At 43.2% G+C, this 20,197-nt stretch overlaps 1 protein-coding gene across 1 annotated transcript; it reads right to left on the bottom strand.

Moving 5' to 3' along the window:
• Positions 1-2,133: 2,133 nt before the first annotated feature.
• Positions 2,134-13,486, bottom strand: LOC144595193 (high mobility group protein B1-like). The gene is made up of 5 exons (XM_078402369.1): positions 13,325-13,486; positions 11,696-11,862; positions 6,851-6,999; positions 6,033-6,207; positions 2,134-2,721 (listed from the first exon to the last, which is right to left on the bottom strand). The coding sequence occupies exons 2-5, from the start codon at positions 11,846-11,848 to the stop codon at positions 2,569-2,571; spliced, it is 630 nt and encodes a 209-aa protein (XP_078258495.1). The 5' UTR covers positions 11,849-11,862; positions 13,325-13,486; the 3' UTR covers positions 2,134-2,568.
• Positions 13,487-20,197: the final 6,711 nt, after the last annotated feature.

The raw sequence follows: 20,197 nt of genomic DNA, 5'->3' as shown, positions 1-20,197 counted from the left end.
GCTACACTAGTCCCACCTGTCTGCATTTAGTCCATATCCCCCAAACCTGTCCTATCAATGTACCTGTCTGTTTCATAAATGTTGGGATAGTCCCTGTCTCAACTGCCTCCTCTGGCTGCTTGTTCCATACACCCACCACCCTTTGTATTAAAACGTTACTCCTCAGATTCCTATTAAATCTTTTCCCCTTCACCTTAACCCTATGACCTCTGGTCCTCGATTCACCTACTCTGGGCAAGAGATCTACCTGATCTATTTCTTATGATTTTATACACCTCTATAAGGTCACTCCTCATTCTCCTGCACTCCAGGGAATAGTCCCAGCCTACTCAACCTCTCCCTATAACTCAGTCCCTCTACTCCTGGCAACATCCCCGTAAATCTTTTCTATACTCTTTCCAGCTTGACATCTTTCTTAAAACATGGTGCCCAGAACTGAACACAATATTCTAAATGCAGTCTCACCAATGTCTTATACAATTACGACATGACCTCCCAACTTCTATACTCAATACTCCAACTGATGAAGGCCAATATACCTACCTGTGACTCGACCTTCAAGGAACCATGCACCTGCACTCTTAGATCCCTCTGCTCTATGTAATGGAGCGGCTCCTTAAACAGGTAAGTCGCAGGCTGCTGCAGGTCCTCCACCGCCGCCCTCAACCGTCTCGGCCCGCAAATCAACAGCCCTCCCCTCCGCCAGACCACCTGTGTCCTGGGGGCGCTTCCTACAACTGACCTTGAAGGTGCTGGAGGCAACTCCTGGTCCCTCTCCTACCAGCCCACTCCTCATATCCGTCGTCGCCAGTGGCTCCCTCAACTCTTCAGGAGTGATGATAACCTATTTTATACTTTTTAAATTATCGTCATTACTCCACTACAATATTAACTGTTATTTAATAAGCTGAGGGGTGTAAAAAGAGTCAGCCAGTCAGCAGTGAGAATACTTGCATTAATTTTTATGATTCTGAGAGGATTCTTGACGGTGACATCCCCATATGTGCCATAAAAGCCTGGAGTCAACGAAAAAAAATCACTTGAGAAAGCTTAGGTGACATTTCAGGTCCGAACCCTTCTTCAGGAGCAAAGCTTAGTTCTCACCCAAAACCTCTACTCTTTTTCTCCAGAGATCCTGCCTCCCCCTTAGTTACTCCAGCATTTTGCGTCTATCTTAGGTATAAACAAGCATCTGCAGTTTCTTCCGGCACACTTGAGGAAGCTTAATAGTTTGGAGTATAGAGGGATATGGACTTTGTGCAGGCAGATAAGAGTTCCTAAGGGCCTGTTCTGTACCTGGTCTGCTACTGACTTGCCCGAATATCTTTTAAAGAAATGTTTGAGTTTGTTTTATTGCATTGAGTAGCAAATCAAAAATGGCAGGTGAAACATCCACTTAATTCAGTCCTGAACTAGTTAAAAATCAGACAACTGAACTATCCTACCAATAAGTAGCCCTAAGCTACTATCTACCTCATTGGAAACCCTTAGAATATCTTTGATCAGACTTGACCTTACACCAAATTTTATTCCGTCCAGAATCTGTACATGTGGATGGCTCAATTGTAATCATGTACACATGCTCGACTTACGATGCTTTGACTTAACGATGGCGCACAGCGGCAGAGTTGCTCCCTTACAGCAAATGCAGCAGAGACCCAGGTTTGATCCCGACTGCGGGTGCTGTCCACGGAGTTTGTACGTTCTCCCCGTGACCTGCATGGGTTTACTTTGAGATCTTCGGTTTCCTCCCACTCCAAAGACATACAGGTAGGTAGGTTAATTGGCTTGGTGTATGTGCAAATTATCCCTAGTGGGTATAGGATAGTGTTAATGCACGGGGATCGCTGGTCAGCACGGACCCGGAGGGCCTAAAGGGCCTGTTTCCGCGCTATATCTCTAAACTAAACGGCAACGAGCCGCAGCTCCCAGTCAGCCATGCGATCAGGTGTATTAAATGCATTTTCGACTTATTGGAACGTAACACCATCGTAAGTCGAGGAGCATCTGTATAGACTTTCCGCTCAATGGTTAGCACGCAACAAAAGCTTTTAACTGTATCCCAGTACACGTGACAAAACTAAAGTACAAGACCAATTATGAGGTTGAGAGGATAACAAAATAAAAATCTAATGAGCATTAATAAATTTTTTTAATAAGCATTTCAAAAGGTCAACAAAAAAGCCGCAATTTCAGCCAATTACAGAGTGGCAATATCTAGCACAATGTTGGATGCACCAAGAATGTCACAACAACTCAATAGCAAATTAACACCCCCTCCCCCAAACCCAGTTGGTGCAGTGTACCAACATGAAATTGCTCACCAAGCCAACTTGTATCCCCTCACTGTACCAGCCAAGGTAAATGTGAAACAAAACGCCACTAAGAACAGAGACAATGGGCCACCCAAAGACACTTTCGTAGTGTGTTAACTATACAAAACAAAAATAAACTGTACAGTTTAAAATCAAATTCTCATATACATAGCCTTATATATTTTTAAAAAGCAGTGTGTATAGGGCAGGGGCAAATGTTCTATCACTAAGTGTTGCTGGAAGTAGGATTAATTCAATCATCCTCTTCATCATCTTCATCCTCTTCCTCATCATCATCATCATCATCGTCATCCTCATCTACGACTTTCTTTTTCTTTTCCATTTTGGTAGGCATGGGCTTTTTAGTGGCTTCAGCCTTTGATTTAGCACGATACGTGGCAAGATCCTACAAGATAATGCAAATGAAAATGTAACCAACATGAATAGCAGTTTGTTTGTGCTTGACTCGGGTTAAGTGAACCATAGATTTAGGTTTATTACTGTCATGTGTACCAAGGTACAGTGAAAAGCTCAGTTTTGCATGTTATCCAATCACATCAGATATACCAAACATAAACACAATCCATTCAAACTCAAGTACAATAGGCAGAGCAATGGGGTAGAGTGTCAAAACTAGTTCTCAGCAATGTAGCGTGCCAGTTTCAGTCTAAAGTCCTTGATGGGGAAGAAGCGAATCAGAGTATCCAAACTTATGGAAAAGCTGTTCAGGTCAACACATTCGTCAGAGAACAATACTTAGAATCTCAAAACCTGAGGCAGCAGTGGCGCAGCAGTAGAACTGCTGCCTCACAGCACCAGAGATATGGATTGTGTCCTGACCATGGGTGCAGTCTGTAAGGAGTTTGTACGTTCTCCCAGTGACCGCATGGGTGTTCCTCTGGATGTTCCGGTTTCCTCCCATATTCCAAAGATACGCAGGTTTGTAGGTTAATTGGCTTCTGTAAATTGCCCCAAGTGTGTTGGATAGAAGTAATGCAAAAGGGTGATCGATGGTACAGGGTACTGATTTTAGATGACCAGCCATAATCATGTTGAATGGCGGTCGGTGCTGGCTCGAATGGTCTATTCCTGCACTTACTTTTCTATATTTCTATGGCCAGTGTGGACTCAGTGGTCCAAAGGACCCGTTTTGCTGAATTAAAAGTCTCATATCTAAGGAATCCAAATAACCTTCAACCATCACAGTATAACTGGTAAAACTCTAAGTAAAATAAGTTTTAATCTTCAAGTTTACGTGAGATGAAAGATGCATGTTTTTCAACCTCAAAATGCTCACTGATTCAGTATTAGTGCAAAACAATCATCTGCATGGTAGACTGCAACTGGGATCACAGCATCCTCCACTTACAATAGGATTTCATTGATAATAAAGGGCGATTCTCACCTTGGTCACTCTCTTCTCATTCACTCATCAGACAAGAGAAAGTGTGAAAGTGGGGAAGATTCCAACAAGGGGACATAGCTTCAGAATTGAGGGACAAAGGTTTAGGGGTAACATGAGGGGGAACTTCTTTACTCAGAGGGTTGTGGCTGTATGGAATGGGCTTCCGGTGGAAGTGGTGGAGGCTGGCTCGATTTTATTATTTAAGAGTAAATTGGATAGGTATATGGATAGGAGGGGATTGGAGGGTTATGGTCTGAGTGCAGGTAGATGAGACTAGGTCAGGGAGAATGGTCGGCGTGGACTGGTAGGGCCGGACAGGCCTGTTTCCATGCTGTAGTTGTTATATATATATATATATGTTATATGTTGTTATACAGTGCCCTCCATAATGTTTGGGACAAAAACCCATCATTTATTTATTTGCCTCTGTTCTCCACAATTGGAGATTTGCAATAGGAAAAAAATGACATGTGGTTAAAGTGCACATTGTCATATTTTAATAAAGGCCATTTTTATGCATTTTGGTTTCACAATATAGAAATTACAGCAGTGTTTATACATAGTCCCCCCATTTAGGGGACCCATAATGTTTGGGACACAGCAATGTCATGTAAATAAAATTAGTCATGTTTAGTATTTTGTTGCATATCCTTTGCATGCAATGACTGGCTGAAGTCTGCGATTCATGGACATCACCAGTTGCTGGGTGTCTTCTCTGGTGATGCTTTGACAGGCCTGTATTGCAGCCATCTTTAGCTTCTGCTTGTTTTGGGGGCTAGTCCCCTTCAGTTTTCTCTTCAGCATCTAAAATGCAGGCTCAATTGGGTTCAGATCAGGTGATTGACTTGGCCACTGAAGAATTAACCATTTTTAAGCTTTGAAAACTCTTTTGTTACTTTAGCAGTATGTTTGGGATCATTGTCTTGCTATAGACGAAACCACCAGCCAATGAGTTTTGAGGCATTTGTTTGAACATGAACAAATAGGATGTGTCTATACACTTCAGAATAACATTATGCTACTACCATCAGCAGTTGTATCATCAATGAAGATAAGTGCGCCAGTACCTTCAGCAGCCATACAAGCCCAGGCCAAAACACCCCCACCACCTTGTTTCACAGATGAGGTGGTATGCTTTGGATCTTGGGCAGTTTCTTCACTCCTCCATACTTTGCTCTTGGCATTACTGAGAAAAAGATAATCTTTGTCTCATCTGTCCACAAGACCCTTTTCCAGAACTGTGGTTGCTCTGAAGTATTTCTTGGCAAACTGTACCCCGGCCATCCTATTTTTGCGGCTAACCAGTGGTTTGCATCTTGCAGTGTAGCCTCTGTATTTCTGTTCACAAAGTCTTCTGTGGACTGTGGCCATTGACAAATCCACACCTGACTCCTGAAGTGTGTTTCTGATTTGGCGGACAGGTATTTAGGGATTTTTTTTTTTTAATGAGAGAATTCTTCTGTCATCAGCTGTGGAGGTCTTCCTTGGCCTGCCAGTCCCTTTGTGATTGGTAAGCTCACCAGTGCTCTTTCTTCTTAATGTTGTTCCAAACAGTTGATTTTGGTAAGCCTAAGGTTTGGCTGATGTCTACAACAATTTTATTCTTGTTTTTCAGTCTCATAATAGCTTCTTTGACTTTCATTGACACAACTTTGGTTGTTTCCAAAGGTGATAGAAAGATTGGAGGAAAGACTAGGTGCTGAGAGTTCTCTTATAGCTGCATTAAGGAGGCAATTAAACACACCCGAGCAATTACAAACACCTGTGAAGCCATGTGTCCCAAACATTATGGTGCCCTGAAATGGGGGGGACTATGTATAAACATAGCTGTAATTTCTGCATGGTGAAACCAAAATGTATAAAAATACCCTTTATTAAAATATGACAATGTGCACTTTAACCACATGTGATTTTTTCTATTGCAAATCTCAAATTGTGGAGTGCAGAGGCAAATAAATAAATGATGGGTCTTTGTCCCAAACATTATGGAGGGCACTGTACACCTCCAGATTTAGGGAGTTTCTTCTCAGGTGTAATCAAGCAACTGAACCATCCTATCAACTAGAAAGTGGTCCTGAGCTACTATCTACCCAATTGGAGACCCCTGGACAATTTTTAATTGGACTTTACCTGGCACTAAACATTTTTCCCTTTTATCATATATCTGTACACTGTGAATGGCTTGATTGTAATCATGTCCAAACTTACCACTGACTGGTCAGCACACAACAAAAGCTTTTCACTGCACCTCAGCACATGTGACAATAAACTAAACTAGACACTAAAGCTTGTAGCTTTTGGTTAAACAATACCTGTTCATATATCTCCTTCAGTTTGCCAGCCCGCTTTTCATATGGAATCTTATCACTTGCGGCCGTTCCATTCCAAAGCTCTCCCAGCTTCTTAGCCGTCTCCCCAATTGATAAGCCAGGACTATCATCTTTAATTTTTGGACGCCAGTCAGCACAGAAGACAAAGAAAGCAGATCTGAAATTAATTGCAGTTAATTAATTATTTGGAAGCGACATCGTACACATTACAAACCCTTAACCGTACCTTTCACCTGTAAAAAGGCTGTTTGGATAGCAGCCTCCACAAGATCAACATAAATCTTTCCTCCCACTCCAGACGTACAGGTTTGCAGGTAAATTGGCTTGGTATAAGTGTACATTGTCCATTGTGTATGTAGGGTAGTGTTAATGTGCAGGGATCGCTGGTCGGGACGGACTGTGGAACGACGGACCTGTTTCTGCGCTGTATTACTAAACTGAAATATTTGGTTCAGGAAATCTGATCCGAAATGTCACCCATTCCTTCTCTCAAGAGATGCTGCCTGCCTTGCATTTTGTGTCAATGTGGTTTTTAAACCATTCATCCATTGCCATTTGTATTGGAGCAGAATAAAGGCACCTCACGTTTTTACGAGTGTTTGATTTACCCATTTTCAAAATAATGCACGTGCTCCTTTAATACCAAAGCTACATGTACGTGCTGATATTTTAAGAATAACTAGCTCAAATTTACCGTTGACAGTGTAATTGTTTATTTGTGTAATTTTACACGCTGTTTTTTCAAGCACGTAGCCCCTGTGTAAAAGCGCGTGTATAATTGCATCTTAATGCAAACTTACGGAGGTCTCTTTGGTGCATTAGGGTCCTTCTTTCTCTTCATTTTCTTGGCACCTGTTGGTGGCACATAAGTCTTCATTTCTTTCTCCCAACGAACCTTGTCATCTTTTGCCTTATCTTCAAACTTTGTTTTCTCTTTGCCGGTCATCGACTACAGAAAACAAATCAAAACTGTAGAAAGAAGATCCTTAGAAAAGGGAAGAGTGAAAGAGATGTTATGGGGGGCAATTTGGTGCTTACTGCCCTGACAATAGGCCAATAACATTCAGGAATGTTTAAGTGATCATATTAGAAACATAGAAAATAGGTGGAGTAGGCCAATCGGCTCTTCGAGCCAGCACTGGCATTCAATATGATCATGGCTGATCATCCAAAATCAGTACCCCGTTCCTGCTTTTTCCCCATATCCCTTGATTCCAGTTGCCCCAAGTGCTAAATCTAACTCTCTTGAAAACATCCAGTGAATTGGCCTCCACTGCCTACTGTGGCAAAGAATTCCGATTCACAACTCTCTGGTTGTAGATATTTTTCCCCATCTCAGTCCTAAATGACTTACCCTTTATTCTTAAACTATGACCCCTGGTTCTGGACTCCCCCAACATCAGGAACATTTTTCCTGCATCTAGCCTGTCCAATCCCTTAAGAATTTTATGTTTCTATAAGATCCCCTCTCATGTTGTGGAATTCTCTGCCAGAGGGCAGTGGAAGCCAAATCACTGGATGGATTTAAGAGTTAGATAGAGCTCTAGGGGCTAGTGGAATCAAGGGATATGGGGAGAAGGCAGGCATGGGGTATTGATTGGGGACGATCAGCCATGATCACAATGAATGGCGATGCTGGCCCGAATGGCCTCCTCCTGCACCTATTTTCTATCTTTCTAAATTCCAGTGAATACAAGACCAGTCGACCTATTCTTTCATCATGTCAGTCCCGCCATCCTGGGAATTAACCTGGTGAACCTACGCTGCACTCCCTCAATAGCAATAATGTCCTTCCTCAAATTAGGAACCAAAATTGCACACAATACTCCAGGTGCAGTCTCAAAATGGCCCTGTACAAGTGCAGTAGGACCTCCTTGCTTCTAAACTCAAATCCTCTTGCAATGAAGGCCAACATGCCATTAGCTTTTTTCACTGCCTGCTATATCTGCATGCTTACTTGCAGTGACTGATTTACAAGGATACGTGTACTTGTACGTTGAACCTCCCTTTTTCCTAATCTGACACCATTCAGATAATCTGCCTTAGTGTTCTTGCTACCAAAGCGGATAACCTGTTGTCCACATTATACTGCATCTGCCATCTCGCCCAACCTATCCAAGTTACCCTACAGCCTCATAATATCCTCCTCGCAGCTCACATTGCCACCAGCTTAGTGTCATCCGCAAACTTGGGAGATATTACATTTAATTCTCTCGTCTAAATCGTTAATATTGTAAATAACTGGGGTCCTAGTACTGAGCCTTGCGGCACCCTACTAATCACTGCCTGCCATTCTGAAAAGGACCCGTTAATATTTGCAAAAATGTAGATACCCCAGGAGAGGATGTTCTTACAGAAATTGAGGGTTTGCTTACAAGAGGCAAATACTGGTCAATGAGATGTGATGTGTAAATTTGGTACAGGACCAAGGAAAAGAGACCTGAAGGGAAAACGTAGGTGCCAATCAGTTGGGCACTGAAACAGTAGAATCTAGTGATAACAAAGGACATTTTTTTGTTTATTGTCACATGTACTGAGGTACAGCGAAAAAAATATTGTTGTGTGCTTATCAGTGAGCAGTCTATACACAATTACAATCGAGCTGTCCACAGTACATAGATACACGGGAGAATAACATTTAGTGCAAGATAAAGTGCAGTAATGTCCAATTAATGATAATCAGTGGGTCTTAATGAAGTAGATGGGAGGTCAGGACTACTCTTTAGTTGGTGATGGGATGGTTTAGTGGCTTGTTAATAGCCGGAAAAAAATGTCACTGAATCTGGAGGTATGCATTTTCACTTCTTCACCTCTTGCCTGATGGGGTTGGGGAGAAGAGGGTATGATCAGGGTGAGACTGGTCCTTGATTATGCTGGTGGCCTTGACGAGGCAGCGTGACGTGTAGATGGAGTCAATAGCAGGGAGGTTGGTTTGCGAGATGATCTGGGCTATGCCCACAATTCTCTGATTTCACACATAGCCAAACATGCAAGCAAGTGATCAGGCAGTGGCCACTGCAATGGCAGATGTTATCTGAAGCACAGAAATGGGCGGTGGGGGGGAGAACAAAGATGGAAAAAGAACACCAAAGGGAAGGGTGTAAACTCAGTAAAGGAGCTAATGCAGGTAATTCTCTGGCTGCGACTAGATAAGATGGTGGTCATCCACAAACAGGGCGGGCACGATGAGCAATTACTTCTTATTGCCACATTCATTGAAATTGGAGGGAAACTGAATAGACGACCCATAGCATGAAAGCGGTTTTGGTGTCAATCTGCAAATTCCGAAATGCTCCATTTCATATGCAAGCCATTACAACTTCCTTTCTCTATACATAACGCATTGCTAGAATCTAAACCAAGGCATTCTTCTATTTCTTGAGACACAGGGAACTGCATAATAAAACCTCTTAGAAACGATCCATTGGGTTAGGTGAAGAAAAGAAAAAGTAGAGTTGATTAATCAATCAGATCTTCTGAATGACAATGATGAAATAGCCTCCAGGCAACAGCTGCTTAACGGAAAAGAGTAGGAGGCTTGGGAGACGTTAGATAAAGGCTTTGTCTGGTAAGCATGCAGATACAACAGGCAGTGAAGAAAGCTAATAGCATGTTGGCCTTCCTTGTGAGAGGATTTGAGTTTAGGAGCCAGGAGGTCCTACTGCAGTTGTACAGGGCCCTGGTGAGACTGCACTTGGAGTATTGTGCACAATTTTGGTCTCCTAATTTGAGGAAGGGCATTATTGCTATTGAGGGAGTGCAGCATAGGTTCACCAGGTTAATTCCTGGGGTGGCAGGACTGACATATGATGAAAGAATGGGATGACTGGGCTTGTATTCACTGGAATTTAGCAGGATGAGAGGGGATCTAAAAGAAATATATAAAATTCTTAAAGGATTGGACAGGCTAGATGAAGGAAAAATGGTCCCGATGTTGGGGGAAGTCCAGAACCAGAGGTCACAGTTTAAGAATAACAGGGAGGACATTTTAATACTGAGATGAGGAAAAACTTTTTCATCCAGAGTTGTGAATCTGTGGAATTCTCTGCCACAGAAGGCAGTGGAGGCCAATTCACTGGATGTTTTCAAGTGTTAGATTTAGTTCTTAGGGCTAAAGGAATCAAGGGATATGGGGGGAAAAAGCAGGGACGGGTACAGATTTTAGATGATCAGCCATGATCGTATTGAATGGCGGTGCTGGCTTGAAAGGCCTACTCCTGCCCCTATTTTTCTATGTATTTGCAATTTGGGATACCTACTGAATAGTGAGCAGTTTTGGCGTTATATTATACATCCCGATTTTGTAATGAATATTTCAACTCCAATTCTGGATTCCCCAGAGTCAAAGGCTGCAGAGGGAATCAGCAAAGTGGGAATACAATGATTTTAATGGAGATTAGGGCATTAAACATGGAACCAAAGATACTGTTGCAAAATTAGTAACTGCAGAATTGTTCAGTGAATAGAGTAAGAGTCAGAGCCATACGGTATGGAAACAGGCCCTTCAGCCCAACTCACCCATGCCTGCCCATCTAAGCTAATGCCAATTGCATTTGGCTCGTATCCCTTTAAACTTTTCCTATCCATGTATCTGTTCAAGTGCCTTTTAAATCTATAGTATATGTTTTAGTACGTGCATCAACCATGTCCTCTGGTACTTTGATCCGACACCCACCATCTCAAATGAAAAAGTTGACCCTCTTAAGTTCTATTAAATCCTGCCTCTCTTACCTTATACCTACGCCATCTGGCTCTTGATGGTCTACCCTGTGACTCCGTGCATTCACCCTATTTCCTCCATGATCTTATACTCTTTTATAAGATCACCCCTCATCTTTCTGCGCTTCAAGGAATAAAGCCCTAACCTGCCCAGCCTTTCCCTATTGCTCAGGCCCTCGAGTCCAGGTAACATCCTCGTAAATGATCTCTGCACTCTTTCCAGCCTAGTTACATCCATTCTACAGCAGGATGACCAAAATCTCAACCACCTAGCATTTTTTGGTTTTACTCAGGTTGTGAAGCTTTTTTTTTTTTTTAAAGCAACCTCTTCAAATGATTCAATAATCAACATGCTAAACTATAATCCAACAACATCCCAAATAGTTTGATTTCATGCCAAACTCAAAAGAAAAATCTGAAATAGAAAGACACTCCAGATGAGAACACAAGGCTGATCTGTAATATAAAAGAAAAACTAGGAAAAAAAGACTTTGATGGATGCACAATTGCCGATTTTTACATTGTTGGGTAATGTTAACAATGTCCTAGCCAAATTACTGGGTTTGTTAAAGGCTAATTCAGAGTGCTTTACATGTTAAAATTTCAAACATTTTTAAAGAAACTTAAAAAAATTAATAACCAAAAAATCCAGGAAAGTGAAAATCTAATTTGTATTTACAGATGAAAATCTTTCATTCTTATACTTCATTCTTGAACTCCATCCTTATAATGCAGGGGGGGGGGGGGAGAGAGAGAAAAAACATGCTGGCATATCTGATAGATCTATCATTACCTTGTCGTCTGCTTTTCAACCATTTTATTTTAGCTTGAATCTTAATGCACATATTCTAAGGGGCAGAAGTACAATTTTTTTAAATAAGGCAATTAAAATCTGCAACCGAGCCACAAAAGAACAAACTCCCCACCTTCCACCTTTCTGCACACTTCTTTGAAAATTCAGAAAAGTTGACAGACGCATCGGGATGCTTCTTCCTGTGCTCCTCGCGACAGGTTTGAACAAAGAAGGCATACGAGGACATTTTGCCTCGAGGTTTTTTAGGATCACCCCCCCTTACCATTTTGGCTTTTTTTCCTGAAAAGGGAATTTAAAAAATCGCAGACAATTAATTAATTACATCCTGTACAATTCATAACATTCCGTCCATTCAAGTGGTGCATGAAATAGAGGTACAACGAGCTACTGAACGAGATTTCCATGAAGTACGTGCGTTGTACGTTAAATGGTTTAAAAAACAAGTTTCTGGAGATTAATACTGTATTGCTGTTATTCCATCTCCGTTCACATCACATTCTTTGAAAAGGGCAGAGGTTTAAACTACCTGTGCCTCTGTCGTTGGCTTATCGCTATATATCAGGACAACCTTGCAGTTCTCAAAATACTTTAATGCACAAAAATAAATAAAAACGCAAAAAGAGTGCAAATTGCCACCAGATTTACCAAAAATGTGTGAAAATAACCGCGCCTTGCATTTTAGCCTGTGAGGTGGGAAGGTAAACGGTGCAGAAATTAAACAGGAAAATTAAAATTACTCTATGTCATTTACCCACAAAAAAATGTCTTTAAATGTTAATTCCATCCTTCGCGCCATTTTAGGACCAGTGTGGTGGGGGGGAAAGCAGCTTAAAAATTTTATAAAAGAAAAAAAAATGTTCCTGCGATTTAGTAAACCCGTCTAACTTTTCCCGCAGTTAAAACTGCAAAAGTTTCCATTGGAATGGGGAGAAAATTCCGCTCTGAACACTTCCCGCCACATTTTGGAGAAAGAATAAAATAATAACGTCCATTTAACAAAACAAAAATTCCTAATCACGCCCACCAAGAAAATAAAATCTTCTGAAAATGGTATTTAAAAGTTAAAATGTTTCTAAGGGCTTCTTAGTTCACTGCGGTTCGAGTGGACGCAATGGCTGAGAACAACAGAGAGAGCGGAGAAGAAAACAAAATGAGGTCAAACAACAACGACAATATTTCTTCTTCCATGTTGAAGAAACTGCTTCTTCATGAGAGAAAGTCCCCTTCAAATGTCACCGGGCACCGTCTGGAGAGGGTTGTGTCGTTGTTTTCCGCCTCCATCGCTCGCCTTTTTTGCGGTGGGAGTACAATGGGGTTTATGCCTGTAGTTTACACGGTGTGTGGTGTCTATAGTGGAGTATGTGGAGAGAGCGCAGCGAATGGCCGCCTCGACATGGCTCCATCTTGATAGCGGCCTGAAGGGGAGTGGGGACACCCCGCCTTGCCGCACGCTTTACCCCCGCTTCGCAACCCCTCACCACCGCCAAACCCTCACCCTCGCACGGCCCTGAGTCCCGGCTACCTCACCCCGCCTTCGAAAGCCGCCGCCCGCCCTCCCGCCGCCTGCCTGCCGTGCTCGGGAAAAGTTGAAGCCAACTCGACGGCGCTGCTATTTAATAATGGCTTTCAGCCGTCGTCAGCCATGTTAACAACAGCGCTGGGGCTGCTCTTCTATCCGTCAAACTTTGCTCCCTTTCTCCGAGATAAAACTAAAAGAAAAAGAAGAAAGTAAAAGACATGCCCGGTTAGAATTCGCAGGGTTTTTTTTTTTTTTTGAGGGGGAAGCCTGAGGTAACGATGCAGCTCGCTGTGTTAGAGTTGGTCCGCACGCTAACACCCGCCCTCACTCCGTCTCTCGCTGTAATGGCTGGGAAGGCGCTCTCTCGCTGCCTGCCTTGCCTGCGCACTATCACCACAAGCCGTTACCATTGGGCGCCGCCGCGCCGTGCGGCTCGTCAGTTGGTCAACACCCAGCCATTGTTCTGACTGCAAATTCCCTCTCATTGGCAGCCGGCGGGGAAAATGACAGCTGAGGGCGAAACAGCGCGCAAATACAAAATATAAAACAAATCTGCAGGCAGAGAGAAAGAGAGAGACATAGGCACATGCCGCACACGCACAGAGTCTCTGTGTACAGCCTGGCTACACATGGGAGCTGCACTCCGCTGCCTTAGCCTCATTTCTCACCCACTCCTCCACATTTGGCTTGGTCCTGGTGGCCTGAGATTCTAAACAACACTCCTTTTAATCGAGGTTAAGAGTTGTATGTGACATAATGCAAAATATGACAGGAAAATAGATATAATCCAAAAAAAGACACAGAGCGCTGGAGTAACACTCTAATGCCTTAACTTCACTTGTCACCACTCCTCCACAGTTGGCTTAGTCCCGGTGGTCTGGGATTCTAAATTGCACTCCTTTTAGTCGATTTTCTATGCATTCAGCTATCCCTCCTTGGGTCCCATGTGATCTAACCTTCCGCAGCAGCCTACCACGAGGAACCTTGTCGAATCCTTTACTGAAGTCCATATGTACAACATCTACAACTCTGCTATCATCGACATTTTTGGTCACATCTTCAAAAAACTCAATCAGATTTGTGAGACATGATCTCCCACATACAAAACCATGCTGACTATCCCTAATCAGCCATTGTTCGTCTAAATGCCTGTACATCCTCTCCCTCAGAATACCCTCTAGTAACCTCTACAGATATTAAGCTCACTGGCCCATAGTTCCCAGTATTTTCCCTGCAGCCCTTCTTGAATAAAGGCAAAACATTTGCCACCCTTCAGGCTTCCAGCCTCCAGTCTACAACTCCTGCAGTTGCAAGAGAAAGTATCTGGGGAGGGGATGGTTGGTGTGGGAAGGGATGAGTGAACAAAGGAGTTGTGGAGGGAGCAGTCTCCATCCTATTACAATCAATCTGCATGATCCCGATCTAAAATGTTGCCTATTTATGTTCTCCAAAGATACTGCCTGACCCGCTGAGTTACCCCAGCACTTTGTGTTGCGTTTATTGTCATATGTACAAGTTACAGGTACAATGAAAATCTTGCTTGCAGGAGCACCACAGGCACTTATCTCAGACAACATGCAAAAACGATGTTATACATAAATTCTACAAGGCAGTGAAAATAAAAAGACAGCAAACGATAAAAGATATTAGTGCAAATCACAATTAGAAAACAAGTTTATAGCAGTGTGGAAAATTGTCTGTAGTGTGACTAAAGACACAAAATACTGGAGTAACTCAGCAGGTTAGGCAGCATCTCTGGAGAAAAGAAAAGTTTTGAGTCGAGATCTTTCTGTCGTGTTCAGTGGCTGAGATAGGATTAGGGTTGTGCAAGTTGTTCAACAACTTGATGGTTATAAGAAAAGTAACTATTCCTGAACTTAGTGATGTGGGACTTCAGTCTTCTATATGTCCTACGCAATCGTAGAGGAAGGGAGAGGACACATCTGGATGGTTGGGATCGATGAAAGGTGCCATCTTCTTCCGGCAATACCTTGTGTAGATGCTTTCGATGGTGGGGAGGGTTGTGGCATCGCTCTCTGCAGCCTATTGCATTCCTGTGCATTAGAATTGCTGTACCAGGCCATGATGTAACTAGCCTGGATACTTGCAACAATGGAGCTAGAAGATCGTTAGGGGTATTTGGTGAAATGCCAAATCTCTTTAAGCTTCTTAGAAAGTAGAGCCGTTGGCACACCTTCTTCACGTTACATCTACGTGCTGGGCCCCGGACAGGTCATTCAATATATTAATGTCTAGGAATTTGAAGCTGCTAACTTTCTCCACTGATAACCTAGAAATGAAAACTGGAAAAGTGGTCTCTGCCCTTCCCATTTCTGAGTATAGAGGAAATAATTCAAGGAGGTTCTCAACCTGTCTCCGAAAAAATACACTAGCCACACTGACTCATAGATTGTAGAATGGACCAGCATGGGAACAGGCCCTTCGATCCACAATGTCTGTGGCGAATATGATGCCAAGGCTATTGCTTATCTACTGCACATAACCCATATCCCTCCATTCTCTGCATATCCATATGCCTATCCAAAAGTCTTTCAAATGTCACTAACATATCTGCTTCAACCACCACTCTTAGCAGCGTATTCCAGGCACTCACCACCCACTGTGAAAAAGCATGCCCTGCAAATCTTCTCTTTTTTTTGCAGTTATAATATCAGTAGTACACAGAACAGTACAGCAGGGGTTCCCGGCGAGCCGTGTGGCTGGGAGTGTTCCCACCTACATTTCATCATGTTCTCCCTATGACCATGTGGGTTTCCTCCAATACCCCAAAGATGTGCGGGTTTGTAGGTTAATTGGCCTCTGTAAATTGTCCCTAGAGTGTAGGGAGTGGATGAGAAAATGGGATAGCATAGAACTAATGTGAATCGGTGATCAATTGTCGGCGTGGATTCAGTTGGCCGAAAGGCCCGTATCTGTGCTGTATCTCTATACTGAGCTAAGATAATAATTCTGGATAGTGTTTCAGAAATATTCCTGGATATTCCCCCTCACCCTGAACACAGGATTCCCCCAGGGTTGTGTCCTTAGCCCCCTACTGTACTCCCTGTACACACATGACTGTGTGGCCAGGTTCAGCTCAAACTCCATCAAGTTTGCTGATGACACTGTGGTGGTGGGCCAGATCTCCGACAACGATGAGGCCTACCGGGAGGAGGTGGCTGATCTGGCACTCTGGTGTCGGGACAATAGCCTCCTCTTGAATGTCAAAAAAACTAAGGAGCTGATTGTGGACTTTAGAAGGGTTCAACATCCAAGGACGTACACCCCACTGGAAATAAATGGGTCTACTGTGGATAGGGTGAGCAGCTTTAAATACCTGGGAGTCCACATCAAAGAGAATCTGACATGGACAACACACATTGCCGCACTGGTGGGTAAGGCAAAGCAGCGTCTTTACCACCATAGACAGCTGAGGAAATTCAGAGTGTCTCTGAGGATCCTTCAATGCTTCTACTCTGGGGCTGTAGAGAGCATCCTGTCCGGCAACATCACAGTCTGGTTTGGGAACAGCTCTGCCCAGGACAGGAAGGCCCTGCAGAGAGTGGTGCGTTCGCCCCCCTGCAGGACCTATACATCAGGAGGTGCAGATCGAGAGCAAGCAAGATTATGAGGGACCCCTGCCACCCCAGCAACGGACTGTTCCAGCTGCTACGGTCAGGCAAACTCCTCCGCTGTCATGCTGTGAAAACGGAGAGGATGAGACGGAGTTTGTTCCCACAGGCCATCAGGACTGTTAACTATTATAGCTCCAGGGACTAAATTTTTATTTTCTGTATTATTTTTAATTTATATGCTGTAATTGTAATCTTTTTTTTGCACAATCCGCAGGCATTGCCACTTTCATTTCACTGCACATCGTGTATGTGTATGTGACAAATAAACTTGATTTATTCACAAAATGCTGGAGTAACTCAGCAGGTCAGGCAGCATCTCGGGAGGTCTCGGGAGGTCCCGCCCGCCTGACATCAGTCTGAAGAAGGGTCTCGACCCGAAACGTCACCCATTCCTTCTCTCCCGAGATGCTGCCTGACCTGCTGAGTTACTCCAGCATTTTGTGAATAAATCGATTTGTACCAGCATCTGCAGTTATTTTCTTATACTATTATGACAAATAAACTTGACTTGACTTGATGGTGTTTCAGAAACTTTACAGATTAAACCAGATGAATGCAAGAGCATCCTTTCCATCCATCATTGTGCCCGATAATGTAATAAGAATAGTACAGTCCAAGGAAAGCAAATGTGGTTTTACCATCCAATAAAAAGAAATTAAAGATATATATCAAAAGAACATAATTAACTCCTGTTCTACAGATGACATTAGTCTTTGTAGTGATGTGTTAAATGATGAGTGAAATTTATTCATCAAGAAGAGAAGGTGGATATGAACTATTAAAAGACTGCAAATGGAGACGGTTGATTTCAGTGGTTTGGAAAGAGTTCTGTTTGGAATTTGGAACATTTAAGGCTAATATTGTATGGAACAAATACATGAACAACAATAAATACCGAAATAGCACAAAAGGGAAAGTGACTCAATGATGGAATACAAAATAAGTTCAAGATAGTATTAGATCTAAAGAGTTGCATTAAAAGACAAATAGGCCTGTGTTCTGGTAGCAGTTTAATATTTGGAGAAAAAGGAGAGTTTGAATTAAAGGATAAAAAAGGCTCAGAGCAAGAAACACAAAAATGGACTGCAAAGTATGTATATACATATGATTGCTACTTTATTGTCACGTGTACGGTACTGTGAAATTCTTTGTTTGCATACAGTACACATATGCAAGAGTCGCCATTTAAAGGGCACTGACAAAGTTACAAAAGTATTCAATATAGTCCCTCTTCCTTCTCCCCCACCCATGACTCTCCCTCACACCGAGTCCCTCTTTGTTCTTGGCGCCCCTCGGCGTGTGTGTGTGTGTATGTATATATACATATATATTTCCAGCGACAAACAAAAGCATCTAGAAGGTTCCAGTCGCACAAGGGCACAGTTTCTTGTCATCACTGGGGAGGCACAGGCAAACTTGGATTCATTTATGATCGTATAGCACAGGAACAGGCCCTACTGCCTGCAATGTCTGCGATGAACTTGATGCCAAGTTAAATTAATTTTCGCTGCCTGCATGTGATCTGTATCCCCCACTTTTTCAGCATAGTCAGCCTATCTAAATGTGTCTTATATGCCACCAAGCATATGTGCCTTCATCACCACCCCTAGCAGCACGTTCCACGTACCCACCACTGCGTGTACAAAAAAACATGCCCCGCTCATCTCCTTTACCCTTTCAACTTAAAGCAATGCCTTTTAGTCTTTAACATTTCAAGATTCCTAGTATAACTTTCCAGAGGTGCTTGGAAAGCAAGAGAATAATAAAAAGAAGAATGAAAGGAAATTAGAATTAGTAAAAAAAAAATGGCTGAAGAAATTAATGTAATTGATAAACGATAAGTTCTCAGGTGGACACAAAATGCTGGAGTAACTCAGCGGGTCAGGCAGCATCTCGGGAGAGAAGGAATGGGTGACGTTTCGGGTCAAGAACCTTCTTCAGACTGTTCTCAGTTCTCAGGTGCTGATCATTTGCATTTGGAGTACTTGAGGCTGGGTCACTGATCGCATTTAAGAAGTATTTAGATGACCAATCGAATGGCTTAGGCAGAGAGGGCAATGAACCAAGTGCCTGGGTGATGGAATTAATATAGAAGGGAGACAAAAAAAGCTGGAGTAACTCAGCTGGACAGACAGCGTCTCTGGAGAGAAGAAATGCGTGGGTTGTCTCTGGAGAGAAGAAAAACCTGCGTGGGTTTTCTCCGAGATCTTCGGTTTCCTCCCACACTCCAAAGACGTACAGGTATGTAGGTTAATTGGCTGGGTAAATGTAAAAATTGTCCCTAGTGGGTGTAGGATAGTGTTAATGTGCGGGGATCACTGGGCGGCACGGACTTGGTGGGCCGAAAAGGCCTGTTTCCGGCTGTATATAAACATAGCACAAAAAGTAAGGAAATTTGTGTTTGGTAGATTATTTCTTTGTTGTAACAATGCTTCTTGGCAATAAATCTTATACCGTTGGAAAGCCTGTTTATTTCCCTTTTAAATGGTGCCACATTTGTAAGGAACATGCATTTGTGGGATGAGCAGCAGAGCTGAGTATGTGGGTTGCGCCCATGAAAAATCTGCCAACTCTTCTCTGCCAATGCCAAACAGCTTATTCTGCCATTGACTCTTGTTCGGTGTTGTTTGGTGGATTGGATGATTGAAGTCTGAAGAAACAAGACATATTGGCAATTTAACAATTTATTCATTTAATAAACAGGAGCCTCAGTAGCGTGTGGAAGAACCATACACAGCCACAACAGCCTGGCATCTCCTCCTCATGCTGGTCACCAGCCTGGTCACACACTGTTGTAGGATGGCATCCCATTCTTCAACCAGCATTTGTCGCAAGTCAGCCAACGTGGTTGTGTTGGTCACTCTGGCACGAATAGCACGCCCAAGCTGATCCCACAAGTGTTCAATGGGGTTGAGGTCAGGACTGCTGGCAGGCCATTCCATCCTCTCCACTCCCAAATTCTGGAGGTAGTCTCTGAGAAACCCTGCTCTGTGGGGGCGAGCATTGTCATCTTGGAGGATAGAGTTCGGTCCCAGACTGTGGAGATATGGGATTGCCACTGGTTGCAGAATCTCATCTCGATATCTCTCTGCATTGAGATTGCCTCCAATGATGACAAGCCTCGTTTTTCCAGTGAGGGAGATGCCCCCCCACACCATCACACTGCCTCCACCAAAAGATGTTACTCTATCGGTGCAGCAATCAGCATAGCGTTATCCGCGTCTTCTCCACACTTTGACCCTATGATCCAACTGCCGTAGGCAGAATCTGGACTCATCGCTGAACATAACGTTCCTCCACATGTTCAGGTTCCAGTGCACGTGTTGCCGACACCAGCGCAAACGGACCTGATGGTGAAGGGCAGTCGTGGCAGGCCTCCTGGCAGCCCTATGAGACCGGAGATCGGCTGCGTGCAGTCTGTTCCGAATTGTCTGTGCAGAGAGCCGTCGGCCATATCGTC

Source organism: Rhinoraja longicauda, chromosome 7 (assembly GCF_053455715.1).
Source record: "Rhinoraja longicauda isolate Sanriku21f chromosome 7, sRhiLon1.1, whole genome shotgun sequence".
NCBI lineage: Eukaryota > Metazoa > Chordata > Chondrichthyes > Rajiformes > Arhynchobatidae > Rhinoraja > Rhinoraja longicauda.
The sequence above is the reverse complement of the archived record's forward strand: the minus strand, read 5'-3'. Positions and strand labels throughout refer to the sequence as shown.

Bases quoted from the DNA above. Each gene is read 5' to 3' on its own strand.
- LOC144595193 (XM_078402369.1), bottom strand. From the start codon at position 11,848: ATGGTAAGGGGGGGTGATCCTAAAAAACCTCGAGGCAAAATGTCCTCG. The intron at 7,000-11,695 runs GTGGGGAGTTTG...TGTTTTCTGTAG, and splicing joins AGTGTGCAGAAAGGTGGAAG to TCGATGACCGGCAAAGAGAA. The intron at 6,208-6,850 runs GTAAGTTTGCAT...AATTAATTTCAG, and splicing joins AATGCACCAAAGAGACCTCC to ATCTGCTTTCTTTGTCTTCT.